A 9,416-nucleotide genomic window follows, 5' to 3' on the forward strand; every position below is an offset into this window, starting at 1 on the left:
TATAATTTCTGTGTTGTTGAAAATGTGATTCAAAGGAAACTCATATGCATGTGTGGAAGTATAAACACAAAGTAGGTTCCTAGTCATGCCTCTAAGACTAGCTCGTTTGTTGCACGATGATCCCATTTTCCCGAGCATAGGGAATTGTTAAAGTAACAAGGACACCAGCAACAAGGAGAGCACGTTGTGAACAGAACAATATTTGTTGAACAAACCTAGGGACTCGACAATTCAAGAATGAGATTTGTTTCTCCGACGATGGAGAGATACTTCCTGGGCCCTCTCGGTATTATGACATCCATCATCGCCTGGCCATACACAACGTGATATGATCATGGGGGTACTAGAATGCAAAAACGAGAAAAGAGAGCAATACCCATAACGAGGATAACTTGGTATAGTGATCACATGGATACCTATAAGTCGCACCTCGGGATTTGTTATGTATAACAAAGCAAAGGGAGTTGTGTGCTTGAACAAAAAGTTTGCTCGATAAATAAATAATTCGTATGTGTGTACAAGTCAATATGGATGCCTAGATCCCGCTATTGATTAACCAGAAGGAGTTCCGTGTCATGTCTGCACATTACCGAACATGTGGGGTCTCCTTCACATGGTTTTGAGAATGGTTTATTTTGAGTCTGTTTTTTCTAGTCCTTTCACGGCCATGCCTTTTTTAGTTTTGTTTACTTCTTTTTTCATTTCATTTTTTTTATTTTTCTATTCTCCTTTTTGTGAACATTTTTGAAATACAGGTTTTTTGAAGTTCATTACCATGTTCTTTGTACACCTTTTTGAAAATTGCAAACACTTTACAGTATGGAGCCCATCACAATCCACTCCACACATATGCCAAGTTCTGTGCATGATCATATTTTCACAAGCACAGCACGGATCACACGGGCCTATTTTCATCTTACACGGAGCAACGATGCTCTGATACAGAGGCAGGGAGAGGCCACTGCTTATTTACCTAAAGTGCGACAATACTTGGAGATGCTTTCGATGGAGCGAGTGGATCACCCCCTTCATAGAATACCCCCTTTACCCGAGTTCTTCCCTGTGAAAGATCTGTAGAAGCTCATGAACCTCGCGGTGAATTCTGCCAGGATCTGTAGAAGCTCATGAACCTCACGGTGAATTCTGCCAGGATTTTGTAAGGGTTAGACTACAGTTCACTAGTGAACCAAATCAAAAAATAATAATTAGCATATACCTTCAATCTTTATGAAGTGTTGGATGGCTTCCCCTTGGTCACGGCCTTCCTTGGACAAATGTTCTATACTGATGACCAAAGTTGTGTCCTAAGATCTGTATTCTTTGAGTTGTTCTTTCTGAAACCTGCGGCCTGCGCACTGCTCACAAGCAAGCAGGCAAAGAACACATACATCAGTGTATACACACAATAATCTAGTTGAGAAATGGAAACGAAATATCACGCAAGTGTGACTGAAGACAAGTGAAGATGATTGTAGTCATGCTCACATGGTTAAACTCCGATGCCAGTTCATCGACGCTATTCTGAAAATCTTTATCCCTGTCCCTTTTCAGTTTAGTAACCAGGTGCTGCATCTCAAAAGGAAAAGGAAAAGGAAAAAGAAACAGTAATTATCATTATCTGGGCTCCTCAAATCACATAAAACATGCGAGAATAAGGTAGGGCAGAGCTTACACGGAAAATGAAATAAGGTGACACGCTATGCTCAATCATTTTTCTGATCTTCCCCCGAATGAGATACAGCCTGTGTACAAGTCAAACCAGTAGATTTTATTTTTGTTGTGAAGTTGAAGAAAGAAGCTCACGCGTACTGAACTGCAAAACAACACGGTGGAAGGGTAGCATACTGCTTTGGACTTGGCTCCTCCAGGATTTTCTTGGCCACATTATATATTTCTTCCTCCCATCCTGCCAGAATAGGTTGACCTTCTATGAATGGGTAGCTGTGTTTGTTAAGAGAGTTGTTTATCAATTTGAAAAACCATAATTATAGAAATTCTTTTGACACGGGCAAAGTAGCGTAAATAGTTAAAAATATGAACAGATACTCGTAAATTAGTAACCATGATAACAAGGATGAAGCATGCACCTCTACAGATCAATTGCATATTCAGTACTATTACTCACGATTAATATCATGCCATTTGGAACTTGCAAACACTTGTAAAACAAAGGGGAATGAAATCATGGTGTGGACCCATTTCTTTGGTAGTGCAGCATCATTTTTAGTCATAACAAGGCAGCAGCATTTGCACAGTAAATTGGCCAGTGCTATGCTGGCCTGCTGGCACACTGTGGCTTCCAAAATGGACTATTATTATGTCGATATACCATCAGAATATTACTAGGAGGAGGGATCCATGTGCTTACTTTGCTCTCCATGTAGCTTCAAAAGAACGTATTGCCTGTCGGAGATTGTTGCCTGCGCTCACTGCAATTCTACTGGCAATTCCGCGAGGCAAATCTATGCCTTCTTTCATAGCAATGAACTCCAGAACCTTGATCATCTAAGAGAAGATAATCTTTCATCAAATTGTCCAGCAATGTAATGAGAAGATAAGCATCCATAAAGTAATAAACAGACCGAAGTTGAATGTACCTCCTCAAATGAAGGTGGCTGAAGCGTGACGACCTTGCATAGATGTTTCACAGCCTCAAGGTTTGAAGAATAGGAGGAGCAGAAGATGATTTTGTTGCAACCTGCATACCTTCCCAGAAACCAACCGATATAATGTTGAAAATCGGAGGAGAGTCTGTCAGCGTCGTGGACCACAATCACTGCATATAAGAAACCAATAACCCTTTTACATGTCGTTTCACATCAACCAAGAACAGGCAGCTGTTAAAAACTCATGTCTTGATAGACAGATGTGCCACCAAACGAGAAGCAAAACTGTATGAGCATGTACCTTTGCAGTTAGTATGATCGCAGATCGAGTCTGGTGGCAGGATTGATTCATTTAGCAAAGAGGTTATGACATGATTCTCGTAGCCATGTAAATCAGCCAAGTTAACCTCCACATGATGACCTGAAATCTTGACTTTCACATCAATGTGTCTGGCCATTTCTCCCTTCAGTTCCATCCTCCTTGAGTGTTCCTGTACCTGTTAATAACAGAAATGGTAAATACATAAAGCATATTCTGAATTTGAAGCACCAAGGTTCGGCTAGGATAAATTCGTACCTGCAGATTATGAGGACCAAAAGCATCCCTTAGAAGGGCCAGCACCATGCTTCTCTTCCCGACCGCCTGCGCGCCTTCGAAGATGAAATGGTTGCACTCTTGTTCCGTAACCTGGATGCAGGAACAGTGACAAGATTTAATCCCAATTTAGCTCTGTAGATTCATGACTCTGTTCCAATGCTTGGCATCAATGATGCAATGCTAGAGGTGACAAAGGAATTTGTGATGTGTACCAGCCGGTGGAGCTCGTCGGCGACGGCCTTGTTGCAGATGAATTCCCCGAGCAGACTGGGCCGGTACCTGTCCGCCCACACGTACTCGTCGTCCGCCGCCGACCCCGTCGATTCCACCGACAGCTGCTGCGGAGAGTCCACCCGCGGCGACGACGTTCGCTTGCGCGGGACCCTCACCCAGATGTTTGCTCCTCTACAAACGGTGGTGGCCGTATCGCCGCTCCCACCGCCCGCAGCCTTCACGGGCTTGTCTTGGGATCCCGTCGGCGTCGGCGCTCGGGCGACCGCGACGGCGGCGGCTTCCTCTCTCTCCCTCAAAGGCCTCCTCGCCGCGACATTCCGCGCGTCCGCGTGGCCCTGGCGTGCCGGCACCTGCGCCGCCGGGGGCGTCGACGCGGACAACGGCCGGGTCTGCGTCTGCGGGGGCGGGGTGGCGGCGCGGGCGCGGGCGCTGAGAGCGGCCCTGCTTTTGGGGAGGCAGGCGGCGCCCCAGCGGTGGAGCATGAGCTTGACGAGCCCGGCGGGCACGGCCCGGTGCCTGTCCTCGCGTCGGCGGTCGTCGGCGAAGGCCGCGGAGAGGGTGCGGGCGGTGGGGGAGGCGGTCGGGGTCTCGGTCGCCATGGCGCGCTGTGGGAGGCATTGGCGCGGGGTGGTGGGAGGGAGGACGTGATGGGAATGGGGAGGCAGCCGGCCGGCGCGACCTCACCGAGGAGGAGGAGAAGGAAAGGCAGCCGGATTATGCCGCGCCGGAGGAATCATTCCGTTTGGCTAAGCTAATATATATTCCGGTGTCGCCTGTCTGAGCATCACGGTCGCCGTCGGGACGGGAGATTGGCCCGCCGGCCGCCGTGGGTTGGCTAACCGGCGAGTCATTTCTTGATTTGTTTTTAGCCAAGAGCATCTCCATGAGCTCCCCCTATTCAAAAAACATATCAGATAGAAAAAGTTTTTTTTTCTTTAACAAAATACAAATACAGACACACATACACACACCCCTATGAACATACGCACGCACACCCTACACTATGAGCACCTTCGGGAGACTGAGCCAGCACATCATCTTGAGATTGACGAAGTCGCCACAGACATCTTCATAATCGACGTGAGAGTCTTCTACATATAGAAGAAGTTGAGCTAACAAAACACACACCGGTTTTTTTAACATAAAACGCATCCAAGTTTCTTTAACCCATATTCGCTGCTCTCGCGAAAGCAAACCGCTTCGTAGAGGCGACAGATTGTGCCGCCCTTGGACGCCGGGAGCAGTGATCTTTCTTCCTCTCTGTCTGATGCTCTCGCAGTTGGTGGAGGGGACGGGCTCCTGTTTCTCTTCCTACTGTTCCATAGGTTTAGTGCTTCGTCTTCGTCTAGCAGCACCAATTTGATCACGTTGATGCTGCGTCAAATAATGTGGCATCAGTCTCTTCCTCATCACGGTGACGTTCTTCCTGTGATGCCGTTGAGCCAATGCCCTCATCTGCTTGCCGTTCGTTTCGAGCGGTAGGCCTTATGCTTCCTGTGTCTGGCGGTTGTCGCCTTTCATGGCGGTGCAGACAAGTGGGACAAATTGGTGCTAGTACAAGGTTGGTGGTCTCACGGCGGCGGACTTAGCGTTTCCCCCTGGCAATAGCAGCTGGATGCGTCAGATCTGAATCTAGGTCAGTGCGGGGAGCATCCTCGGCCAACACGCCACATCGTCAAGTGTCTATTCCGCAGGTCTGGTTTTCGACTCACAACGCCTACAAGGCTATGGCGCTGGCCTAGATTTTGGCTTGTTGGTGCTTTGTCTCTTCTCTCAGTGTGCGTCTCGGCGGTGCTGACGATCGATGGCGACTTGAGATTTGGTTGTTTTTAGGGACCCTGAGGGACTTATTTTATAATCTTTTATATGGGGTTCGTTATGCAATGTTTTCTGGACATCTGTCATATGTCTTGGTACATTGTTTTATTTATTACTTCCTCTGTTTTTAAATATAAGTTTTTTAGAGATTCCACTATGAACTACATACGAATGTATATACACATATTTTAGAGGGTAGATTCACACACTTTGCTCTGTATGTAATCCGTAGTGGAATCTCTAAAAAAACTTATATGTAGGAACGGAGGAAAACCCGACTTATGTCATGGCATAATCTTTTGTCCCGTCTGGATGCGATTAGCCTGACAGAAGGGCGGGATGTGTTTTGCTGGAACCTTACTACATCAGGGTCTTTTACCGTAGACTCTATGTATTGTGCGCTCACGCATTCAGAGGTACCGGTGAGTAATAATAAGAAAATTTGGAGATCAAAGATACCAAACAAAGTTAAAGTCTTCATGTGGTGTCTTTGTAGGGGAGTTGTTCTAACCAAAGACAACCTCGCACGGCGCACTTGGCAAGGGAGTAAGAAGTGTTGTTTTTGTACTCATGATGAGACCATCAGACACCTCTTTTTCCATTGCAACTTTGCACGTTCTACGTGGTCAGTCATCCAAATAGCGTCAAGTTTATATCCGCCCACAAGTGTTGCCAATATTTTTGGTCATTGGTTGGACGGTATTTCAAATAGGTTCAAAATGCTATTAAGGGTGGGAGTGTATGCCTTACTATGGTCGCTTTGGCTATGTAGAAATGATTTTGTTTTTAATGACAAAAATGCTTCTCCTTTGCAAGCTATTTTCCGTTGTACGCACTCGCTTCGTATGTGATCTAGGCTACAATGAGCGGAGGTCCAACCGCTATTCAAGGCGGTGTGTACGCGGTTGGAGTAGGTGGCTACGGGGTTTTTTACCCAACATGGGTGGCAGCATAACCTCCAGGTCGGGCCATCTCACCTTTCGACATAGGCACAGTGCCGGTCTATAGGACTCTACTATTGCCGATTTGTCGGTTTTTGTTTTCTTCTGGTTGTAAGACTTTTGATGTTTCGGCTGTGTGCATCCTAGTTATGCAGAGGCTGGATGTTGTTCATAATGCTTTGTATCCACTTGATGCTACATTTTTGAGTTAATAAAATCACCCTTTATCGAAAAGGAACGGAGGAAAACCCATGTTCGCTAGTACTAGGGATGTTCTCCAGATATTGGCATCCATAAATAGAGCAGTACTCTCCTCAAGGTGACGTGGGAGTATACGCCATCCATTGGCTCGCGCCTAACAAAATCCGAAGCAAAAAATCTAGGTCCGGGCCCGGCCCAGCCTTCGGTCCTAGAATTCAGGCCTAAGCCTGGTCCGTCAATGAAAAGGTCAAAAAATCTTTTGGGCCTCGGATCAGGCTTCTTCCCTAAATCGCAAATATGGCAGGTCCAGGCCCAGCCCGTCAATGAAAAAGCCCGTTGGGCCGCAAATATGCAGGCCTGGGCCTGACCCAGCCTGGCCTTGGGGCTCAAAACCTAGGCCCAGGCCCAGGCCATAGGCAAGACCGTCAATTCTATGTTAGACATAATTGTTTAACATTCTATAGGGTAATTCGGACATTTTCAGTTGCTAATTTATGGTTAATATCCCATCCTAACATATTCAGATTATCACGCAAAACCGTCTCCTCACTTCTCGCGCACCTGACCAGCCACCTCTTCTCCTTGCACACCTCACATCTCCAGGTGCCGCTGTGCTCCAGCTAATCTTCCGCTACTGACGCTGTAGTCGGCATGCATCTTGATGTCTCCAAGCGTATTGAAATTTGCATGTCACCTTAGGCACATCTATATATGCCTTAGTTATTGCACTTATGAATGACTCAATCAAACATAAAAAGAAAACAAAGAAAAAAGAAAATACACACACAAATCTTCACGTAAGGTCAATGACATGAGACTTAGACGTGCAATGCTTATGGCACATCTAAATATATTTTTTTAGCTGGAACACCATGCATTCCATTAGTTAGTGGAATCGACTAAATCGTCGGCCACAACACCCATTACATCAGGGGGGAGGTTCGTGAGCCACACATGGTCACTACCAATGCCCATCCTCACACCACGACCAGCCAACAGATGGGCTGGCTTATTACCGAGCAACGCTCAAACAAGATCTTATACTCAATGAAACCCATCTGCAACAAATACTTGGACTCGCGGAAGAGGCACCCGAGTTGGCTTCGATCAGCCAAGTTGGCTTCCATCGCTTGCTTCAGAGGGAAGCAATCCGTCATGAAGATTACACGCCCCATACCAAAACTTTCTGCCAAGTTTATGGCTTTCATGAGGGCCAAAGCTTCAGCATGTGTGGCCATAGAGAGGTTAGCGAGGAGTCCCGCAGCAGCAAACATGACATCCCCAAGCATGTCCCTGGCGATGCAGCCCCAACATCCCTCTCTGTTTGTGGCGAGAAAAGAGGCATCCAGGTTGATCATAATCCAGTCCTGAGGTGGCGGCTTCCATCTGCCTTGGTCAATTCCATTCCGCAGTAGTGATCATCATTTGGCTGCCAAACATCTCCGCATGGGTCCTCCGTTCGCCGTGTCTAAAGTTGTTCCGTTCACTACACCATTTCCACAACAGGCAGATAACTTTGAACTTCGTCATGTTTGGCAGGGCAAAAAACTTCTCGAGTACTTTTAAAGGTGAAGAAGCTCCCATTAGTTCCTGTCTGACATTGTCGAGACCAGCCGCCCTCCAAACTTGCTTGACCCATTTACACCTGAAGAAAAAATGGCCTCCATCTTCAAACAGCCGCCCACAAACCGCACAACGTGTATCTAGTTCAATTCCTCGCTTCGCGATGTTCATGTGGAGGGGGTGGCTACTGTGCCCGAAACGCCAAAGGAAGTGGTGGACCTTTCCCGGGCAGCCGATTGTCCAAACGGCTTTCCATACAACATTGCGCCTGTTGGAAATATGCCCTAGAGGCAATAATAAAAGGATTATTATTATATGTCCTTGTTCATGATAATTGTCTTTCATTCATGCTATAATTGTATTATCCGGAAATCGTAATACACGTGTGAATACATAGACCACAATATGTCCCTAGTGAGCCTCTAGTTGACTAGCTCGTTGATCAATCGATAGTCATGGTTTCCTGACTATGGACATTGGATGTCATTGATAACGGGATCACATCATTAGAGAATGATGTGATGGACAAGACCCAATCCTAAGCATAGCACAAGATCGTGTAGTTCGTTTGCTAGAGCTTTTCCAATGTCAAGTATCTTTTCCTTAGACCATGAGATCGTGTAACTCCCGGATACCGTAGGAGTGCTTTGGGTGTAACAAACGTCACAACGTAACTGGGTGACTATAAGGGTGCACTATAGGTATCTCCGAAAGTGTCTGTTGGGTTGACACGGATCGAGACTGGGATTTGTCACTCCGTATGACGGAGAGGTATCTCTGGGCCCACTCGGTAATGCATCATCATAATGAGCTCAAAGTGACCAAGTGTCTGGTCACGGGATCATGCATTACGGTACGAGTAAAGTGACTTGCCGGTAACGAGATTGAATGAGGTATTGGGATACCGACGATCGAATCTCGGTCAAGTAACATACCGATTGACAAAGGGAATTGTATACGGGGTTGCTTGAATCCTCGACATCGTGGTTCATCCGATGAGATCATCGAGGAGCATATGGGAGCCAACATGGGTATCCAGATCCCGCTGTTGGTTATTGACCGGAGAGCCGTCTCGGTCATGTCTACGTGTCTCCTGAACCCGTAGGGTCTACACACTTAAGGTTCGGTACCGCTAGGGTTGTAGAGATATTAGTGTGCAGCAAACCGAAAGTTGTTCGGAGTCCCGTATGAGATCCCGGACGTCACGAGGAGTTCCGGAATGGTCCGGAGGTAAAGAATTATATATGGGAAGTCGAGTTTCGGCCATCGGGAAAGTTTCGGGGTTCACCGGTATTGTACCGGGACCACCGGAAGGGTCCCGGGGGTCCACCGGGTGGGGCCACCTATCCCGGAGGGCCCCATGGGCTGAAGTGGGAGGGGAACCAGCCCCTGGTGGGCTGGTGCGCCCCCCCCCCCCGGGCCCCCTCCTGCGCCTAGGGTTGGGAACCCTAGGGG

At 47.2% G+C, this 9,416-nt stretch overlaps 1 protein-coding gene across 2 annotated transcripts; it reads right to left on the reverse strand.

The window, feature by feature from the left end:
- Window positions 1-786: 786 nt before the first annotated feature.
- LOC119301251 (replication factor C subunit 3-like) lies at window positions 787-4,271 on the reverse strand. 2 transcript variants are annotated; one of them, XM_037578191.1, is made up of 10 exons: window positions 3,417-4,271; window positions 3,184-3,294; window positions 2,908-3,103; window positions 2,598-2,776; window positions 2,369-2,505; window positions 1,846-1,941; window positions 1,673-1,742; window positions 1,486-1,566; window positions 1,217-1,355; window positions 787-1,143 (listed from the first exon to the last, which is right to left on the reverse strand). In XM_037578191.1, exons 1-9 carry the CDS (start codon window positions 4,035-4,037, stop codon window positions 1,305-1,307), a joined length of 1,542 nt encoding a protein of 513 aa, XP_037434088.1. In that variant the 5' UTR covers window positions 4,038-4,271; the 3' UTR covers window positions 787-1,143; window positions 1,217-1,304. The 2 variants fall into 2 exon arrangements, with proteins under 2 accessions (XP_037434088.1, XP_037434095.1); XM_037578198.1 differs by lacking the exons at window positions 787-1,143; window positions 1,217-1,355 and having other exon boundaries at window positions 1,518-1,566; window positions 1,846-1,906.
- Window positions 4,272-9,416: the final 5,145 nt, after the last annotated feature.

The sequence above is a fragment of the Triticum dicoccoides genome, chromosome 1B (genome assembly GCF_002162155.2).
Source record: "Triticum dicoccoides isolate Atlit2015 ecotype Zavitan chromosome 1B, WEW_v2.0, whole genome shotgun sequence".
In the NCBI taxonomy this organism is placed as follows: domain Eukaryota; kingdom Viridiplantae; phylum Streptophyta; class Magnoliopsida; order Poales; family Poaceae; genus Triticum; species Triticum dicoccoides.

Excerpts from the sequence above, each read along its gene's own strand:
- LOC119301251 (XM_037578191.1), bottom strand. The coding sequence starts at position 4,037 with ATGGCGACCGAGACCCCGACCGCCTCCCCCACCGCCCGCACCCTCTCC. Across the intron at positions 2,506-2,597 it reads AGCCACCTTCATTTGAGGAG|ATGATCAAGGTTCTGGAGTT; the intron begins GTACATTCAACT and ends ATCTTCTCTTAG. Across the intron at positions 1,356-1,485 it reads TGGCATCGGAGTTTAACCAT|TGCGCAGGCCGCAGGTTTCA; the intron begins GTGAGCATGACT and ends GCTTGTGAGCAG.